General features: G+C 43.3%; 1 protein-coding gene across 3 annotated transcripts in view; it reads right to left on the reverse strand.

The window, feature by feature from the left end:
* The window catches only part of CTIF (cap binding complex dependent translation initiation factor), a 402,276-nt gene that overhangs the window by 189,456 nt on the left and 191,369 nt on the right, over nt 1-21,451 (reverse strand). For all 3 annotated transcript variants that reach the window (XM_089664081.1, XM_089664080.1, XM_089664082.1), the window contains exon 8: nt 9,621-9,697. In XM_089664081.1, coding sequence (XP_089520207.1) covers nt 9,621-9,697 — 77 coding nt within the window. The remainder of the gene's footprint in view (nt 1-9,620; nt 9,698-21,451) is intronic.

Consider the following 21,451-nt stretch of genomic DNA (forward strand, 5'->3'; position numbering starts at 1 on the left):
TTTATAACATTTGAATATGTTTTTTCCGGATTTTTGGTTGATATTCTGTCTTTATTATTTAAAATAAACTTATGATAAAAATTATAGAGCCTTCATTTCTTTGTAATTGTCAAACTTACAAACTCTGCAGGGGATTAAATATTTACTTTGCCACTGTACATGGTTAGGTTGTAGTCCATGCAGCACTAGGGTTCTAGGTTCAGGTTCTTTGAGGGAACATCCGCTAGTCGTTTGTACAGTGCTTTGAAAAAGTATCATACCACTTTTCCACATTTTGTCATGTTACAACCAAAAACGTAAATGTCTTTTATTGGGATTTTATGTGATAGAAGGGGTGGCTAACCTGTGGCTCTGCAGCTGTTGTGGAACTACATTTCCCATGAGGCATTGCAAAGATGGGAAGTTACTGACTTGCAGAGGCATGATGGAACTTGTAGTCCTGCAGCAGCTGGAGAGCCGCAGGTTGGCCATCCCTGTTAGACCAACACAAAGGGGAGGGAAAATAATAAATGGTTTTCAAAATTTTTTACAAATAAATATCTGAAAAGTGTGACGTGCATTTTTATTCAGCCCCCTTTACTTTGATAACCCTAACTAAAATTTAGTGGAACCAATTGCCTTCAGAAGACGCCTAATTAGTAAACAGAGTCCACCTGTGTGTCATTTAATCTCAGTATAATTATAGCTGTTCTGTGAAGCCCTCAGAGGCTTGTTAGAGAACATTAGTGAACAAACAGCATCATGGAGGCCAAGGAACACATCAGACAGGTCAGGGATAACGTTGTGGAGAAGTTTTAAAGCAGGTTTAGGCTATAAATAAATATCCCAAGCTTTGAACATCTCACAGAGCACTATTAGATCCATCGTCTGAAAATGGAAAGAGTATGGCACAACTGCAAACCTACCAAGACATGGCCATCCACCTAAACTGACAGGCTGGGCAAGGAGCACATTAGGCAGAGAAGCAGCCAAGAGGCCCATGGTAACTCTGGAGGAGCTGCAGAGATCCACATCTCAGGTGGGAGAATCTTTACACAGGACAACTATCAGTCGTGCACTCCACAAATCTAGCATTTATGGAAGAGTGACAAGAAGAAAGCCATTGTTGAATGAAAGCCATAAGAAGTTCCATTTTCAGTTTGCGAGAAGCCATGAGGGGGACACAGCAAACATGTGGAAGAAGGTGCTTTGGTCAGATGAGACCAAAATTGAACTGGGGCGGAGGTTCACCTTCCATCAGGAGGTCAAAGTCCAGACCTAAATCCAATTGGTAATCTGTGGCAAGGCTTGAAAATTGCTATTCACAGATGCTCTACATCCAATCTGACAGAGCTTGAGCAATTTTGCAAAGAATGGGAAACAATTTCACTCTCTTGATGTGCAAAGGTGGTAGAGACGTCCCCAAAAAGATTTGCATCTGTAATTTCAGCAAAAGGTGGTTCTACAAAGTATTGAATCAGGGGGGCTGAATACAAATGCACGCCACACTTTTCAGATATTTGTCAAAAACCATTTATCATTTTCCTTCCACTTCACAATTATGTGTCACTTTGTGTTGGTCTATCACATAAAATCCCAATAAAATAAATTTATGTTTTTGGTTGTAACATGACAAAATGTGGAAAATTTCAAAGGGTATGAATACTTTTTCAAGGCAATGTATGTTCTCTCCAAACTGTACTCCCACAACTAATTGAAAATCCATGGCAATTATTTAATCACCACAGTTCAGCTCGCTATTGAAGGTTCACTTCTGGCTTGCAGAGTATGCAGTGAGTCCCCTTTTCTTTCAAAATTCAAGCCACACTCAAAAGCAAGCACAATGTAAATGGTGGCATGGCATGTAGTCTATGGGGGTGTTCCTCACGGCAGTGAAAATGAAAACTTTTATGTCACAATGATGTTATTGGTCCTCAGTATTCTGTAATACGGCCTAAACACTGAGTGGATATAAATATGGGAAATAAAAACATTCACGCAGACGCTAAACTAAAATATTTCCAGGTCAATCAGAAAGGGGTTTTAATCCTTGCATGTGCCAGTCAATGCACAATGCTTCTTTTACCCAACGACTAAAACAAGCCTGTGTGCACATGTTGCACCCCCATATACTGTCACCACTGAACCTGTTTTCTGTCAGCCCCACGCATCTGCTGGAAGAAGGACCTGGGGCCTGTCCAGATCATGTGTGCAGCAGAATGGCTCTAAACAAGCTCCTTTAATCATGTGGAGGAATAAAATGAGTTACGAGCTCAAGTTTAACATATAAAGGAAGAAAGTTCCTCTTTACGGGACGAGTGCAGATCCAGGGTAATTAAGAGCATGTGCCTTGCCTGACACAACCAGGATTGTCCTCACGTTGTAGGCTTGAGGCGTCCGTGCTGCAGGATGAGAAGCAAGCGCCAGAATGTATCTGCAAGTGACACTTGTGAAAAGGATAACACCAACTAAAGATGCTTTTGATTGGGACTCTAATAGGTCCAAGTTTAGGAACCCACTTATGCTTGCTCTGATGTTACCAGGACCCAATGCAATGTCATAGAAATATGTAAAGCAATATAAGTAGCAGTAGTAACAATGGCCAATAATATGTACATGGTATAGCCAAAAGTATGTGGACGGCTGAGCATCACACCTACCCAATATGGCCAAAGATATGTGGACAACCTTTCTAATTACTGAGTTCAGGTTTTTTCCAGTGAAAGAAGAGAGCTGTGACCCAAAAAAGTCAACCAGAGGGAAAAGGACAAGTCACCAATGTAGTCCTTGGTCTCCTTTCAGCTATTATTTACTTATCATGAGTAGTTCAGCATTGTGCCCTTGTGTGGACGTGGCTCTCTGACAGGATTTTACATTCCCATGTCAGAGCCTCCAGCAAACAGAACAGTGAGCAGCACTGTAGTGACATCACCAAATCTCTCGAGACTAGGAGTGAAAAGCAGCAGTGCCTTAGATCCCACACTGTGGATACATGGCTACGAAAGGTGGATTTTTAAGGGTTCTGCTCAGGCGCCATGTTTATACTGTAGAAAACCTTTTAAGTGGAACTACACTGCATTTGATCCCCACGAAGCAAAAATGCAATGTAATTGATTTTTAATATTAACAGCAAACTCCCCCACCCAACCATGTCTCCATGCTTTATTTTGCTAAGAAATCACTTTGAAAAACACCCCACTAGCATTTCTGGCCCTGGCCATCTTGAGTAAGGGCAAATGATTCATTTAGCAATGACTTCCTGGATTTCATTTGCCCTTAGTTCAGGCATACAAGCGGGAGGGTGTGTTTAGCTGAGAAAACCCGTCCTCCCCACCTGAAGACACCTGGGATGTATAACATAATTTGACTAGGCACAGAAATCAGTAACTGAAGAAACATAAAAAAAAATGTAAAAACAAGCAAATATGATATTCATTCCCATTTACTAAAGCTAACAGCATAAGGATGAAAAATAGTCAATGTTGATTGAGAGAGTGAAATTCTCCTTTAAGTTCCATTCCATGGCTTGCAAAAGGTATTTTTGACAATAGTGTACTTCCAACCATGTGTTAACAGTTTGGGAAGACCCTTTTCTATTCCAGCATGACTGTGCCACTGTACACAAATGCAGCTCCATAATGACATGACTTAACCGTTTGGTGTGCAGAAACACAAGTGACCTCAACGCTACTGAACATCTTTGGGATGAAATAGAACACGGATTGTGATCCAAACCTCCAAGGTGCTGCAAAACCTTGTGGAAAGCCTTCCTAGATGAATGGAAGCTGTTATAGTCACAAAAGGGTGGCCAACTCCATATTAATACCCATAGTTTTAGAATGCAATGCCAAACAGACTTATATAGGTATAATGGTTAGATGTACATAATAGTAGTTAATAATGCCCAGTAAGCCCAGCAAGTGACATTGAGCTACTTAAATATGTACAGCGATAGTAGTGATCAAATAAGTCACACAATGCCCAACGTTTACCTTCAGACAAAACTGTTTAAATTCTGCATAGAGTGGAGAAAGGGTTAGAACTTCTGTCAGGTTTTTACTACTGACTGGGGCTCCAACAGATGGGTTTCATCTCAACTGTCCCCATGAAAGGAATTTAGGGAAATCTTTAAATGAGACACAAAAGGGTTGATTTACTAAAACTGGAGAATGCAAAATCTGGTGCAGCTGTGAATGGTAACCAGTCAGCTTTTAACCTCAGTTTACTCAAGCTTTGACAAAAAAAACCCGGAAGCTGATTGGTTTCTGTGCAGAGCTGCACCAGATTTTGCACTCTCCAGTCTTAGCAAATCAATCCCAAAAGGAGCCAACATTTCTACTTCAGGGTCCATTACAGTCATTATAAAGGTTCCTTTTTTCCCCCGTTTATTTATTTTTTTTAAAACAACAATTATGTCATACTTACCTGATCTGTGCATGGTTTTGTACACAGCAGCCCCGCTCCTCCTCTTCTCAGATCCCCCACCGATGCTTCTGGCCCCTCCCCCCTGCTGAGTGTCCCCAGAGCAAGTGGCTTGCTCTGGGGACACTCAGGGGGGTGGTGGGGGGTGGGAGGCCAGAAGCATCAGTCGGATCTGAGAAGAAGAGGAGCGGGGCTGCTGTGTACAAAACCATGCACAGATCAGGTAAGTATGACATAATTGTTGTTTTAAAAACAAAAAGTTTTTCCCTTTACAACCACTTTATGGCCAACTCTGAGCTGGAGTACAGGGGTACTAAGAGTGGGCAGTGCCTGTGATGGGAATCTGTCATGCACACGCCAACTTTCCACACAGTGTTGTATCTCCGGCCCCATTTAACTGTCGGCTGGGACATATCTCGGACCAAAGCTAAATGTAAATGGGGTGTGCAGGTGAAGTCATTACCCAAAATATGGGCAATGCCCATATTTGGAAAATTTGTCACTGGGTGGGTGGAGCCTGATGGGGAACTGAGAGACTAGATCTTCATCAGGTCCACTTTACTTTTGATTGAGAGCATGCGGCAATGGGTGGATTTGAAAGCCACTATCAATCTGAATAGTATCTATGGAACCGCCCACTGCCATGCAATGTCAATCAAACGTAAAGCCGATCAGATTGGGAAATAGTCCATCAGGCTCTGCCCACCCAAGTACAAGACTCCTGTGCAGGTGCCGAATGACCTCGGCTTTCAGTGGTTCTGAAGGAGAAAAGGTTGAAGTCATTCTGCGCCTGTGCTGTATAAATGAATACATTCACGGGAGAACTAAATATTTACATTGTATAATTAGCAGCAGCTGCACGGAATGTACGCATCTCAACTCGGGCGTGCTCATTCCCGAACCGCCTCTGTGTGTGGCTATGGAATCCACAAAACGTGCATTAGTCCCGCCCCCTGCTTCCTCCTCACTGACTGTGACTGGCAGCAGTCAGAGTCAATGGCTCCCACTGCAGTGTCTCAGCCAATGAGGAGAGAGAGACGTGCACATCGCTGGATCAGGCTCAGGTAAGTATAAGGGGGGGCATCATTCTATGCATGAAGGTAAAAAAACCTTCAGCCTTTACAACCACTCTAAGCCACCTCATTCCCTTAAAGTGATTCTAAAGGCATAAATAAAAAAATAAAAATAAAAAATAACAAACATGTCTATAGTTACTTGCTGTGTGCAGTGGTTTTGCACAGAGCAGCCCAGATCCTCCTCTTCTCGGGTCTACCGCCAGCACTCCTGGCCCCTCCCTCCTGTCGGGTGCCCCCCCAGCAAGCAGCTTGCTATGGGGGCACCCGAGCATGCACACTCCTCAGCCGCTGCTCTGTGTGTCCGTTCTACACATGGAGCTGTGGCTTGGCCCCGTTCACTCTCTTTTCTCATTGGCTCACTGGCTGTGATTGACTTTATCAGCCATTGAGGAGAGGGAGTCCTGGAATAGCCGAGACTCCAATGCATATTGCTTGATCGAGAGGGGGCTTAGGTGAGTATTAGGGGGGGATGCTGCAGAGAGGTTTTTTACCTTCATGCATAGAATCCATGAAGGTAAAAAACCTTGATCCTTTACAATCACTTTAAGGCTGTATAGGATTCCTGCATGGACTCAAAACCCGATGTTTTTATTTATTTTACCAATAAAAAAAAAAGGAAATTCACATGGACAGGTTGACAGTCAAGCTCTTAACTCTTATGATGCCCATACACTGGATGAAAAATCGTTCGAAAATCTGTCATTTCAACAGTTTGTTCATTTTTCCATCCAGTTAGTGGGTACAAACCAAAAATCGGTTGTGATGTTTCTGAGCCAAAGATAGTAGGAAAAGTTGGGAAAACTTCTGCCGAATGGACGATAAAATGAAAGGTTAATGTGTTCGACGCCCTTTAAAAATCGAACTGTTGGTACTGTCCATAAACTCACTGGCCACTTTATTAGGTACATCTGTTCAATTGCTTAGTAACACAAATTGCTAATCAGCCAATCACATGGCAGCAACTCAAGGCATTTAGGCATCTAGACATGGTGAAGATGACTTGCTGAAGTTCAAACTGAGCATCAGAATGGGGAAGAAAGGGGAGTTAAGTGACTTTGAATGTGGCATGGTTGTTGGTGCCAGATGGGCTGGTCTGAGTATTTCAAAAACTGCTGACCTACTGGGATTTTCATGCACAACTATCTTAAGAGTTTACAGAGAATGGTCCGAAAAAGAAAATATCCAGTGAGTGGCAGTGAAAATGCCTTGTTGATGTCAAAGGAGAATGGGCAGACTGTTTCGAGAGGATAGAAAAGCAACAGTAACTCAAATAACCACTTGTTATAACTAAGGTATGCAGAATACTTCTCTAAACGCACAACATGTCAAACCCTGAAGTAGATGGGCTACAGAAGTAGAAGACCACACTGGCTACAATTCACACAGCCTCACCAAATTGTGACAATAAAAGATTGGAAAAACGTTGCATGGGCTGATGAGGCTCAATTTCAGCTGCGACATTCAGATGGTGGGGTCAGAATTTGGTGTAAACAACATGAAAGCATGGATCCATCCTGCCTTGTATCAATGGTTCAGGCTGGTGGTGGTGTCATGATGTAGTGGATCCATCCTGCCTTGTACCAACGGTTCAGGCTGGTGGAGGTGTAATGGTGTGGGGGAGATTTTCTTGGCACACTTTTGGCCCTTATTACCAATTGAGAATCGTTTAAATGCCACGGCCTACCTGAGTATTGTTGCTGACCATGTCCATCCCTTTCTGACTCCAGTGTCCCCATCTTCTGATGGCTCCTTCCAGCAGGATAATGCCCCATGTCACAAAGCTCAAATCATCTCCAACTGCTTTGTTGAACATGACAATGAGATCACTGGACTCCGATGGCCTCCACAGTCACCAGATCTCCATCCAATAGAGCACCTTTGGGATGTGGTGGAATGGGAGATTCGCATCATGGATGTGCAGCTGACAAATCTGCAGCAACTGTGTGATGCTATCATGTCAATATGGACCAAAATCTCTGAGGAATGTTTCCAACACCTTGTTGAATCTATGCCATGGAGAATGGAGGCCGTTGTGAAGGCAAAATGGGGTCCAACCCAGTACTAGCAAGGTGGACCTAATAAAGTGGCCGGTGAGTGTATGTGACCCAGAAGCAAAAAACAGATGAAAAACGGATTCGTTCATGTCCATTGAACAATTTATCATTAGAAATCCGGTCATTACAGGATGGTAATATTGTTTGCTCTCACGGTCATGTGTTAGTTTTTCTAAAAACCCGTCCGAACAATTTTACGACTAGTGTATGGCTAAGATTACAGCTGCAAGTATCCCCTATGAGCAATGGTTTTAAACCCTCTGATTAGTAACTGTAGTAAAACCAAGACCGGCTGCTGAATATATGCCTCCTTAAAGCGGAGTTCCACTCACCCTGTCAAAAAAAAGTCAACAGCTACAAAAACTGTAGCTGCTGACTTTTAAAAAACAGCCACTTACCTGTCCCTCGGTCCTGTGGTGTGTACCCCGCAGCCCGTTTCACCGGCCATCCTATATTCCAGAAGGCCAGCATCTTCGGTGTGGGCACCCGGCTGTGATAGCTTGCAGCTTCACAGCCAGGTGTCCAATGCGCATGCGTGAGTAGTGCTGCACTTCATGAATGGTCCTGTAGACTTCTGGGACCTGTCACGTGTCCCAAAAGACTACAGGGAGGGAGGACACCTTCCGTTTCCAATCGCCTAGGCCAGGGGTAGGCAAACTGCAGCTCTCTAGCTGTTGTGGAACTACATTTCCCATGAGGCATTGCAACATTACAAAACTGATAGTTACAGCTATGACTTGTAGAGGCATGATGGAACTTGTAGTCCTGAAACAGCTGGAGAGACGCAGGTTGCCCACCCCTGGCCTAGGCAATTGAACCGGAAGTGGAAGCGGGTACCTGTCAAATTCGGGTCCCCGCCCCCTAAAGGTGCCAATCCTTAATAGGGAGCAGTCCTTAAAGCGGAACTTCCCCTTTTGGGTGGAGCTCCTCTTTAAGCTGGCCGTACACTGCCTGAATATAGGCCAAATCCACAGGAAATCCAAACTGCGGGTGGCCCCGCCAGCACCAATCTGCTCGACAAATTGGTGAAGGAGCTGGTTAGAAAATTGTCAGCTGAACAGCATCTGCATCCCACTAGATGCAGGTGTTGCTCTGTTATTCTGATACCCAGCAGTGATGGCTGTCGGAATACGAAAGCTGGCATGGGAGATTCATCCATCTGTGCCGATAGGATCCATCTCTCAGACAGAACAATAGAAATCTATGCATTTGGGGCTAGCTTAAGTCACCTCACTTCAACCAGTCTGCTACTGGGCCTCTGAAAAGACAGAACACTGATGGAGTCATCAATTTGCTCCCCTCCTATAAGTGCGTTTACAGTATTATCCAACACAACAAACACTTTTCTCCTGCGCTAGGAAAGGACTCAGTAGACCCAATAGGAATGTTCTGGAATTTTCTGGAATATGCACGGCTTGCTGCCCTCAACAGACCGGGGTGGACCGAATACACTGGATGCAAATGGAGAAACAGAAAAAGGGCGCACCGACCTAGTGCATTATCGTTTAAAATAATTTATTAAAGAAACAAAAATAGGTATCATACTCACAATGAACATATTAACACAGGCATGTCAAACTGAACAAGGTGTATGATCCAAACAACATCTGAGTCCATACGATGGAACCCTGGATGACCAACTGGCTAACGCGTTTCGAGGACACAACCTCTTCACTCACTGAGCGTTGGCTCTGAGGAAGAGGTTGTGTCCTCGAAACGCGTTAGCCAGTTGGTCATCCAGGGTTCCATCGTATGGACTCAGATGTTGTTTGGATCATACACCTTGTTCAGTTTGACATGCCTGTGTTATTATATCCATTGTGAGTATGATACCTATTTTTGTTTCTTTAATAAATTATTTTAAACGATAATGCACTCGGTCGGTGCGCCCTTTTTCTGTTTCTCCATTTGTATCCTGTTTACAGTATTTGACTGACAGCAAAGAGAAAATCAAGTGCACTGACTGGCTCATGATGCGGTCTCTCCCTCTCCTTGTCTGATATATGCCTGGAGCTCCAATTTATCTGTATGTAAAAATCCCTTCAAAATGTATCCAAACAGACATCCAACAATGCAATTTAACCCTTACCGCCTGTCGTTTCTTCTCCTCCGGAATAACTTTTTGGTTTGTGCTATCTCTGCTTCATTAGGCAGCGGGTGATATCCCTGGGGGAGAAAGAAAAAAAAAAAACAGCAATTAATCTTCTGTGAAACTTTGTTGGCAAACAACATGCCCTGCAGTGACACCGGCAACGAGAGTCTGTATGTCGAAATGAGAAAAACATGCGAAAGACAAAACGTAAAGATTCAATAGGGAAAAAGACGGCACTCATGACATGAAGACCTTGTGAGGACGCGCAACAAATAGGTTACCAAGGTAACGTTCGTCTGAGCTGAAGACAGTTCACCTTGGCGTTTAACATCCCTCTTAGGCCTATGAATGGAATTACAATCTTTGCGGCTGTATTACGCACACGGTGCTTTTAGACTTTACAAACAAAAGACCTGTATTGTGTATTAGACAATGCCCAATGACAGCCGTGCTCATAGCGGGGTTACATAACTTTGAAAATTGCACAGGAAGATTTCTGATGTTACAAGTTTTCGTACTGCCAAGGTATCCTAAACATGAATTTTTGAAAAATGAATAAAGAGAAACTGTTGCTAAGCCAAAAACTTACCCATAAAAGCTGTAAAAGAAGAGTGTAAAAGGTTGCTGCCTTCACCGACAAGCACCGACAACCGCCGCTCACCGACAGTCTGACACTTTCGGGAGCTTTGCTCTTCCGTGTCACTTGTTTTTTCAACTGACCCCTACATTACTACAGGTCACGGTAATGGTGTTTGGGGTCAGAGGAAAGACTCACTGAGTGCAGCATGGGACACAAGTGGACTTCAGAGGACGATTTCTCCTTGCTGGAACAGCATTTGGCGGAGGGGGTAGGAGAGATTTACTTGCTTTTATTTACTTTATTCTTTCAAGGGTACAGGTTTTCTTGGAAATTTTGGCTTAGCAATGGGGTGGCTTTAAAAACTGAATAGAAGTGGGCAGCACAGTGGCTAAGTGATTAGCACTTCCACCTAGCAGCACTATGGTTATCGGTTCGAATCCCAACCGCAGCACCACCTGCCTGGGGTTTGCATGTTCTCCCTGTGCCTGCGTGGGTTTCCTTTGGGTACTTGTTTCTTCCCACACTCCAAAGTAGGTTAATTGACCCTAGTATGTGTATGTATGAATGTAAGTTAGGAACCTTAGGATTGTACGCTCCTTGAGAGCAGGGACTGATGCAAATGTAGAATATATATTTGTAAAGTGTTGTGTAAATTGATGATGCTATATAAGTACTTGTAATAAATAATAATAATTCGGCAGGCTTTCGATCACAGAAAAGACAAGTCTGGGGAATTCAAAAAAGCCCTAACGGCAGTTTCCTGATGGTGGTTCCCTTTAGCACTACCTGCGCCTAATTCAGGCAAGCATTCACATTCATATATTAAAAAATTAAGTCCCAAAATTCAATAACACAGCTCTGTGTGCTAAAGAAATCCTCCAACGGAAAGTGCATAGGTGTCCACAAATGCTTGACACAAAAGAAAAAAATCAGCCTCTTACCAGACACTTTGATCTCCAATCAAGAGATCAAACGAGCGGATGGTGTTCAGATCCCACACTGACACCCTAGTTAGCCGTATCAAGGAGATGAATAGGAGATGTTCACTTGAACTAATCCCATCACATCAGACTGCTCTCCACATCATGCAAGGAAAGGTTTAAAACAGAAGAAGAAGAAGAAAACTTCATAGTGCGGCCCGATAAACCAGTAAAAAATGTATTAAAGTATTCTCCAAAAATGGCGTCCTCTGGGATTGGAGAACAGTCTGTTCTCCAATCCCAGAGGATGCCATTTTTGGAGAAACACGAGTCGGGCGGAGCTTTCTGTGACCTTGTTCTGGCTGGTGGTCTGACACAGTGGGAATTTTAAATGTTTACGCTGAATTAAAGGAAATTTATCTATGTAAGTGCAATACTTTAATACATTTTTTGCTGGTTAATCGGGCCATAATATGAAGTTTTCTTCTTCTGTTTTAAACCTTTCCTTGCATGATGTGGAGAACGCTCTCTGATGTGATGGATTCGTTCAAGTGAATCTGCAGTTGTCCATTCATCTCCTTGATACGGCTAACTAGGGTGTCAGTGTGGGATCTGAACACCATCCGCTCGTTTGATCTCTTGCGTGCAGAAAGGGTCTGGTAAGAGGCTGATTTTATTTTTTCTTTTGTGTCAAGCATTTGTGGACACCTATGCACTTTCCGTTGGAGAATTTCTTTAGCACACAGCACTGTGTTATTAGATTTTGGGACTTTTAATTATTTAATATATGAACGTGGACTTCTATCATTTCAGTTAATTTATGCACATTGTTTATGCAGCAGCATTTATTTAATTTATTATTGTTTATGATTTTTTAGTGTACAGCGCACTCATTTTTTATATTATTATTATTATACAGGATATATAGCGCCAACAGTTTGCTCAGCACTTTACAATATAACGGGAGACAATACAGCAACAATACAGTTCAATACAAGAGGGATAGAAGGGCCCTGATCCTGGGAGCTTACAATCTAGGAGGATTTATATGTTTTGTATTTTCTGCTGTTCAGGGAAAGAGTAACAGCAGTTCACTAATTGTTTCAGAATATATATATTTTTTCATACATTTATTCATTTATTGTATTGTCTGGGGTGTAGCGCAGGTTTTTTCCCCTTTTTTTCAGGCAAGCATTTGTGCCAGTAGAGCAAATTCAGGTAGTTCTTGCTACTGCCACTTTAGGAATCTGTCTCTATGGCATCGACAAATTCTTAAAGCATTACCGCCAGTTTTTAGATTCGGAAACTGGCGGTAATTAGTGGTTTTAAAGGTAGAATATTTTTACCTTAATCCCCACCATGCCCCCTTATATTTACCCGAGTCTGATCCCAATCCTGTGCCCAACAGCTCCTGCTGCTGTCAACCACAGCCAGTGAGGAGGGAGCAGGGCCAAGTCCATTGACACACATGACCCGGGTTGAAGCCTGCATGAGTAACCCCATAGCAAGCAGCTTGCTATGGGGGCACTCAGCATGGGGAAAGAGCCAGGAGCGCCAAAAGGGGGACCTTAGAGGAGGAGGGTAGAGGCTGCTCTGTGCAAAGCCATTGCATGCAAGTATTACAGGTTTGTTAATATATAAATATATATATATATATTATTATTATTCAGTATTTATAAAGCGCCAATAGTTCGCTCAGCGCTGTACATTACACACATATATATACATATATACATATATATATATATATATATATAAAAAGTTTCTCCCTTTACAATCACTTTAAGGCCAACTCTGAGCTGGAGTACAGAGGTACTAAGAGTGGGCAGTGCCTGTGCTAGGAAACCATCATGCATACGCCAACTTTCCACACAGTGTTGTATCCCCGGACCCATTCCACTGTCAGCTGGGACATACTTTGGGCAAAAGCGAAATGTAAATGGGGTGCACAGGTGATGTCATTACCCAAATATGGGCAATGCTCACATTTGGAAAATTATTTGGGTGGGCAGAGCCTGGCGGGAAACTGAGAGATTAGTTCCCCATCAGGGCCACTTTACATTTGATTGAGAGGACGTGGCAATGGGTGGATTCGAAAGCCACAATTTGTCTGAATAGTAGCTATGGAACCGCCCACAGCCATGCAATGTCAATCAAAAGTAAAGCCGATCAGAATGGGAAATAGTCCATCAGGCTCTGCCCACCCAAGTACAAGACTCCTGTGCAGGTGCAGAATGACCTCGGCTTTCAGTGGTTCTGAATGAGCAAAAGCTGCGCCTGTGCTCCATAAATGACTACATTCATGGGAGAACTAAATATTTACATTGTGTAATTAGCGGCAGCTGCACAGAATGTACGCATCTCAACTCATACGGACATAATGAGCCGATGTTCATATGAGTTCAGATGCAGCACGGACTTTTTACGTTCGATCCTGCTGGTGACGAATCTAATACCGCCATATGCATGAGGCCTAATTGCGGTTTGCACGGTCTTACGAAAAACTAAAATCCCGCCAGTGATTATGACGTGGTTGGGTTCAGAAGGGTACAGAATGCTTTGGATGTGTTCTGTTCTGCCATTAACATTCTACACACTTTACATCCTGACTTTCCGATCTTCATCCCCAGATTGCAAAAATCTTCTTTTACGGCCTCTAAAGATATTGCCAACTAATGAAAAAGCAATTATCGTTAAGACTTCCTAGCAGAGCACCACGTTTAAAAGATCATTCAACGATACAAAAGGCCCGTCAGAGTAAGAACAGCAACACTTACAACATGAAAGGATCTGCTTTTAGTTACCACAGAAAACTTTGGACTCGGGACAGACGCAGCTCATTAAAAAGGCTTATTGCACATGCAAAAATCTCTCTTGTGATTCCAAATGATTATTATAGAATGCCACCCCCCCCCCCTAACAAATATTTGTTCCTGCAAAAGAAAATATATATGTATATTGACATCTGGTGTTAATATGGGTGCCAAGTGGTTTAATCAATACTTGGCCTACTGATCAATATGAGAGGAAATGAAACCGTGATAAGATGATTTTCAATACATTGTTTCCAAGGGAAAATATATTGTATTTTCCATGAGAATATATTTTGAGTAATTAGTACAGTATTAAAGTGATAGTAAACCTATTTTTTTTTTATTTAAATAATACACATTATACTTGCCTGCTCTGTGCATTGGTATTACACAGAGCAGCCCTGATCCTCTTCTTCTCAGGTCTTCCACTAGCGCTCCTGGCTCCTCCTCTTCAGTGAGAGCCCCCATAGAAAGATGTTTTCTTGGGGGCACTCGTGTGGGCGGAATCCAGAGCCACCCTGTCTGTGTCTATAGATACAGGCAGTGCGGTTCTGCCCCGCCCCCTCATCACAGAATGTGATGAATAGCAGCGGGAGCCAATGGCTCTCTTTGCTATCTATCTGCTCAGTGAGGAGGGAGAGAACCACGAGAGCGCCTGCCCTCATGTAGATCCCTCCTCACATCCCTTCTCAAGGGCTGCCAGTGGCCCTTTAAATGGGCTTTAACACTGGGAGGCACAGCTGCTTCCTGATCACAAAACTGCTGTGATTGGCTTTCCAAGTAGCTTGCTTTCCAAGTAGATTGGCTTTCCAAGCAGCATGTTCCACTGGCGCCCAATCAGAAGCCGTGACTGAGAGCTGTTGAAGACCGATTGCTAAGTGTGCTTGGAGGGCGTCTTGGCATGGACATAAATGTGCAACTGCTGGGTATTAAAGCCTACTTTCCTTGCCACCACATATACAGTATGCGTTACATGGTCAGGAAGAGGATAAGGTACCACCGCCTACCAGAGTCTCATACTTACCTGTTCATGCTCATACAAGACCCAAATTCCGTAGCCAATGGAGAGTCGATGTCACTGCACACTCTCCTAGAGGTCCCTCCTTTCTTCTGTGTGTGCATGAAGTAAATCCCATTCATTCCAACAGAAGGGCAGTCCATTATGCATCCCAATTATAGAAGGCCTCTCTATAGGAATCAATAGGATCTTTCCAGGAGAAAAAGCAAAGGGCCAGCCAGAGCGTTTGCAGTTGCAGCTGTGGAATTTGCAGGGCAATAGACAGGAGAGTATAAAACTTTGTGAAGGGAGAGGAGATTAGCATGAAGGTTAATTATGAAAAAAAATATGTGTTTTTTTTGTACAGTGCAACCATGAATGTGTATTTCTGGAGTGATGTTTAGAAAACAGCACTTCAGAAAATATACATAAGCTGCCAGTGCAGCCGTGAATGGCCATGATCCTAGCTATCAAGACAGCTCAGATCAGAGGCATAACATACAGAGCCGATCTGAGTGTCTCTGTACCTTGTGATCACTGTGTTTACATTTGAAAGCCAGTTCTCCCCTCCTTCATCTTACAATGGGGGAAGGAGTACTTATCAATGAATGAAAGGATCAAAAGCAGCAGGTAATACATGGTGAGGGATATTAACTGATTTTGGGATCGTTTAACCCCTTCACGCCCCTCTTCTGCTGTACATCTCACCTCCATGACCTGTATATTTCCTTCACCTCTTTTATCCTGCACATTAACGCCTTCATCTCCATTCTTCCACTGTACGTGACCTGTACATTGAGCCCTTCACCTCCGCCTCACCTGTGTATATTTTGTACATTGAAATAATGCACTGTATCTATTGCACCATTACTAAACTATGTTTTAACCCCCTCAATACCAGCATACTTCTACACTTTAAATAGTAAACTCAAATTTGCTGCGCTATACCTTTAAATACTAATACCAATACTGCGCACAAATATCCAGGTCCATGGAAGATGTCTATGCGGACGAAACGCGTAGGATGGAGCAAGAGCGGTGACATCATCATGCAAAGTGGCGGATCAGAGCGGAGTGGCGTTTCCATTGTCCGTTTTACTCTATGATTGTGAGTACCCGGTTTTATTAATGAACTGAAGATTTTCAACATACTATACCATTAGCTTATCCTATCTTTTATAGTGTACATCTACTGGTTGTCTTGTTGGATGACATTACATCGAGGGACCCAGTGCCAATGAAACTGCCTCTTGGGGAAATTAAAAAGTGCAGGTCGGCCTCCATTATACTAAAGTCTGAAAAATGTGGTAAGAGGTGACTGTACTGTATATGTGGTGGTGGAATCACAGCCTGACACACAGAGTTTTATTGAGTATGCTGTGGGATGCCTTTTGCACCTATACAGTTGATCCACCAGTGGATGGACTTATTTTGATTTATACATATGTGTTGGTGTATATTTTATTTATTGCATTGGTTGTTTTTGTTGTAATGGTCATTTTTAATGATGTTTGTGCCACTATTAATACCAGTATTTAAAGGTACAGTCAGGTCCATAAATATTGGGACATCGACACAATTCTATCAATTTTGGCTCTATACACCACCACAAGGGATTTGAAATGAAATGAACAAGATGTGCTTTAACTGCAGACTGTCAGCTTTAATTTGAGGGTATTTACATTCAAATCCGGTGAACGGTGTAGGAATTACAACAGTTTGCATATGTGCCTCCCACTTGTTAAGGGACCAAAAGTAATGGGACAATTGGCTTCTCAGCTGTTCCATGGCCAGGTGTGTGTTATTCCCAATATTATCTGCTCATATTCAGCCAAATGCTTCAGAACTCATTGGACACCGCTTCATAGTGCAGATGGACAATGGCCCAAAGCATACTGCAAAAGCAACCAAAGAGTTTTTTTAAGGGAAAGAAGTGGAATGTTATGCAATGGCCAAGTCAATCACCTGACCTGAATCCGATTGAGCATGCATTTCACTTGCTGAAGACAAAACTGAAGGGAAAATGCCCCAAGAACAAGCAGGAACTGAAGACAGTTGCAGTAGAGGCCTGGCAGAGCATCACCAGGGATGAAACCCAGCGTCTGGTGATGTCTATGCGTTCCAGACTTCAGGCTGTCATTGACTGCAAAGGATTTGCAACCAAGTATTAAAAAATGAAAGTTTGATTTATGATTATTATTCTGTCCCATTACTTTTGGTCCCTTAACAAGTGGGAGGCACACTGTTGTAATTCCTACACCGTTCACCTGATTTGGATGTAAATACCCTCAAATTAAAGCTGACAGTCTGCAGTTAAAGCACATCTTGTTCATTTCATTTCAAATCCATTGTGGTGGTGTATAGAGCCAAAAATGTTAGAATTGTGTCGAAGTCCCAATATTTATGGACCTGACTGTATATTGCAACACATTCTTTGCATTTGCTATTCATGGTATTGTATTTGGGTATCAGTGGGTGATGCTATATTTAAAAAAAACATTTTTGTCACTTGAAATTTTTAGCACCGAATGTAGAACACTTTAACAAAATACTTCTTCACTTCCAAAACATTGTGTCAAAGAGAACACCTTGGAATGAATACTTTCCAAAATGGGGTCATTTTGAGGGGGTTTTGTACTGTCCTTGCATCTTTATTTGATATGCCTGTAACCGCTTGGTCTCTGTGCTGGGAGCCTGTAGTGAGCACGCTCTCAGCATAGAAACATCGGTCGCCCAATGATGCATATGTGTGGCATGTAAAGATGTAACATTTTCTGAAATGTTTTAGCCATGAGAAGTAAAAATATTTTTTTACGAGAAAAAAAAAAAACTAATTTTCGGACAAGCTGAAAAAAACAAAAACAAAACAAAAACTAGTGTGAAGTAGTTTTACAAATTGAAAGTCCTTTTGTTATCCTGGGAATGAGAAATGCCATGTATATAAAAAGTTATATGCCTGAAAAAATGTACAGCTTATTCAGTAAATGAACTTGCTTTTTAACCCCTCACCCTCCAGAGGATTTACCCCCTTTCCCGACCAGGCCATTTTTTTGCGATACGGCGCTGCGTTACTTTAACTGACAATTGCGCGGTCATGCAACACTGCACCCAAATGAAATTTACATCCTTTTTTTTTCCCCACAAGTAGAGTTTAGGTGAAACAGGCGATCAGCAACTTTTAGCGGGACTGTGGCGAGCATTTTGACACTGGGGGAACTGACTTGGTGTCACTGACATCCCCAGTGACACCAATACACTGATAAGTGCTAATAAAAAGCACTGACACTGTACTAATAGCAGTGGGCAGGAAGGGGTTGACATGTGGGGCGATCAAAGGGTTAACCGTGTGCTATGTGAGTGCTTTACTCTATAAGCACACTGTTTGTATGGCTGTGCTATGCAGAGCCATGCAAAGCTGTGTGCAGGAGCTGACAGGGGAGAGATCTGTCTCTCCCCTGTCGGTGATTATTATTATACAGGACTTATATAGCGCCGACAGTTTTCTCAGCGCTTTACATTATGGAGGGAGACAGTACAGTAACAATACGGTTCAATACAAGAGGGATTAGAGGGCCCTGTTACTTGGAGTTTACAATCTAGGAGATACTCGGCGATCGCTGGGTGCCAGCAGGGAATCACCGGCCGAGACCCAGTGATTGACAGCCAAGGCTGTGAATGGCAGTGTGGGTAGGACACGTGCACCCCCTACCCAGAACTGTAAAATCATGTATATACACATAATTTTGTGCAGCCGTGCCGCCCTGTAGCTATAGGGCACCCCTGTAATGTACATGTAAGATTTATTGTAACGGACATGTAAGATTTGAGTGGAAATATGGAATCATAGCCATGACAGGTTGAGTAGATTAGATTATGTCAGGCCCTTTCATTACAAAGGTGTGTGCAGGAACAGTCTGGTCATTAAGGATGTACATTGAGCCCCCTGGGCAGTAGGGAAATGAATAGAAGGTACAAACAATTGATCTGGGATCAGATGTGTATGTATACACAATTCCTCAATAGGCCTTACAGACCCAATCATCATTTAGCATCAATTAGTCTAAAGCCAGGTTCCTGGAGGTGACAACTTTTGTGTGTCAATCAGGTTATCACCTTCTGGGAAAGCCAGTGAGAGCAGACAGACGGTCTGCCTTTTGTAGAAAGTTCTATAAGTAATATTCACATCAAAGGAGTATGTTTAATCTCTTATAAAAGCCAAAATATTAGTTGGAGAGATATGAAATGCTTCCTTTGTGCAGGCCATTCTGTACACTACATTTACATATAAGAATCATATTTGTGGCTTGGGGAGGAAGCCAGGGAAATGCATGGAATGATTAGATGACGCGGGGGTGCGACAGTCGGATGGTGTTTGGTACTGTTGCGATCGGGCTGATGCGCTGGTGTCAGAAATCCAATCCCCGACTTGGTGTTCAGGCCAGTCTCGGCCCAATTGAACTTGGGCAGGTCCATACACAGTACCTCTTGTGGGCAGGTCAGGACCACCTCCCCCAGAGTCAATTGGCCGAAGACTAATGTCCCGCCCATGTCCAAATCGCCATAAATTGAACGCACGGACATTTGGACAGGGTGATTCGTACGGAGCTGGTTCGATTGACTAGCGGATTGCCAAGTTTCTGGCTTGCTCCAGCCGCAGGGTAAAGTGTTATTCTGTCTTTTTATTCCCTTTTATTTTATAGTAATTAGTCATTTGTGTGTCTTCTTATATCTTTGTATTTGCTGTAACCTTTTATCTTTTGTACATATTTTATGCACTGCCCACTTTGGGAAATTAAATCTTAAAATTAATTAGTGAACTTCTGTGTATTTAAGCACGTGCTCATATCTTCGGAGAGACTAGATCAGAGAGACTAGATTGGAGAGATTAGATTGGGTTATATTGTATTGTATTTTAGTGCCTTTAAAACGCTCGGTTAAGCTCATTGCCAATCTGTATGCAACTGCACTGTGAGTGGGCAGATTGCACGCAGATTGCAAAGGTAACAGATCTGCCAGACGGAGATCTGTATGTGTGTGGTGTCTCAACAGACCATTCTGCGGATAAACTGTTGGGTGGTGGCAGGCTACCTTTATGGTGCGTCTGGTGTGGGGGTGTGTGGACAGTGGAAGGGTTATCAACACCGGGGTTCAAGCTAGGATAGCTGAAGGGACCTTTAGAAGGGTGTGTGATTACTAAGCTGGTCCTCAACTCTAATCAGGGCATCAGGTTGTATGTAAGATCGTATCTGCCAGTGTGTGGCTGACCAGCTGGATTGGAGTGGAGTCTCCATCTGGTGGTGGCCAGAGGTAGTGCGGGCTGTGAAAAGGTATCACGGCTGATCTTATATACGGTTTGAGATATTCAAGTGTAAATCCCTTTATTATCCCCTCTTTACCACCCTGTCGCGGCCGCACGCGTGCGTCGCGGTTAGCTAGTCGCTGTAGGCGTGGTGTGTGGTGGACACGTGACAGGGTGATCGTTTTTAACGGAATCCTTGACAGTTGGTGGCAGCGTGCGGGATCTGCTTAGTACATTAGTGCATGGTTTATTCATTTAACCCATGTACTAATAGTTGGAAGCTCGGTAGAAGTGACTGACCTACAGAAGCTCACTCTTTTTTCTTTTCTATCTTTTATTTTGGCAAAACGTGAAGATGGTAACACAGGAAGATGAGTTAATACGCTGGTTCCTGAGACAATCCGATGAGACTTTGATTGACCTTTGTGATCTAAAGGACATCAATACAGTTGGCAAGACTAGATGCCAGCTCCTAGGTGCTCTGATAGAGATGGAGTTAGAACAGCGCACCATGTTGGTAGAACACTGCAACTGTGCCACTCCAGATGACTGCATGAATCGGTGTGACTCTGTTCTCAAACCCGCTCGGTACAAGAGATCAGCACGCAGAGAGAACCATGATGTGGGAACAAACCTACAGCTTTTGGGAGGTGATGACCCCGAGGTGCAGTTTCAGCTCATTTCCGCGTTACTACAAATTGAGAGAAGGTACCAACAGCGGATTGAGCAAATTGAGAGAAGGCGCAAACCCAAGATGGTCCAAGTCCAGCAGGGTAATGCATTGTTACCTCCATCTGCATCAAGAACTACGAGGGCCAGACCAACATTTGTGGAGACCTGGAAGTGTGTTACCTGTAACCAAGTGGGACATTATGCAGGGCCCTGTCCAAACGTGAGGATATCTAGCCCACCAGCAAAAGTGGAAAATGTACCCCCTACTGTGTTTCTTGTTGGAGAAAATGGAGGAGGCCGAGCGGATATCCGGCCACCATTTACTACAAGTAACAGCGTTACAGTTGGACTGCAAGGTACGGGATCAGAGAATGTCCTAGCTCGTTCAGAATTGAGGAGCTGTGAGGATGTGATCCCAGTGGAAGCCATGGCTGGCACAGGGGTTGGAGGAGCTATCCCTGCTGTGCCTATGGCTTGTGTTTCTTTGAGCCAGGAGTCTGGAAGTCAAGTGGAAGAAGTGGGCAGAGCAGATCCCACTAATGAAGGA

This window comes from Staurois parvus, unplaced genomic scaffold, assembly GCF_062004578.1.
Source record: "Staurois parvus isolate SC_StPar_1 unplaced genomic scaffold, SC_StPar_1.0 ptg001830l, whole genome shotgun sequence".
NCBI lineage: Eukaryota > Metazoa > Chordata > Amphibia > Anura > Ranidae > Staurois > Staurois parvus.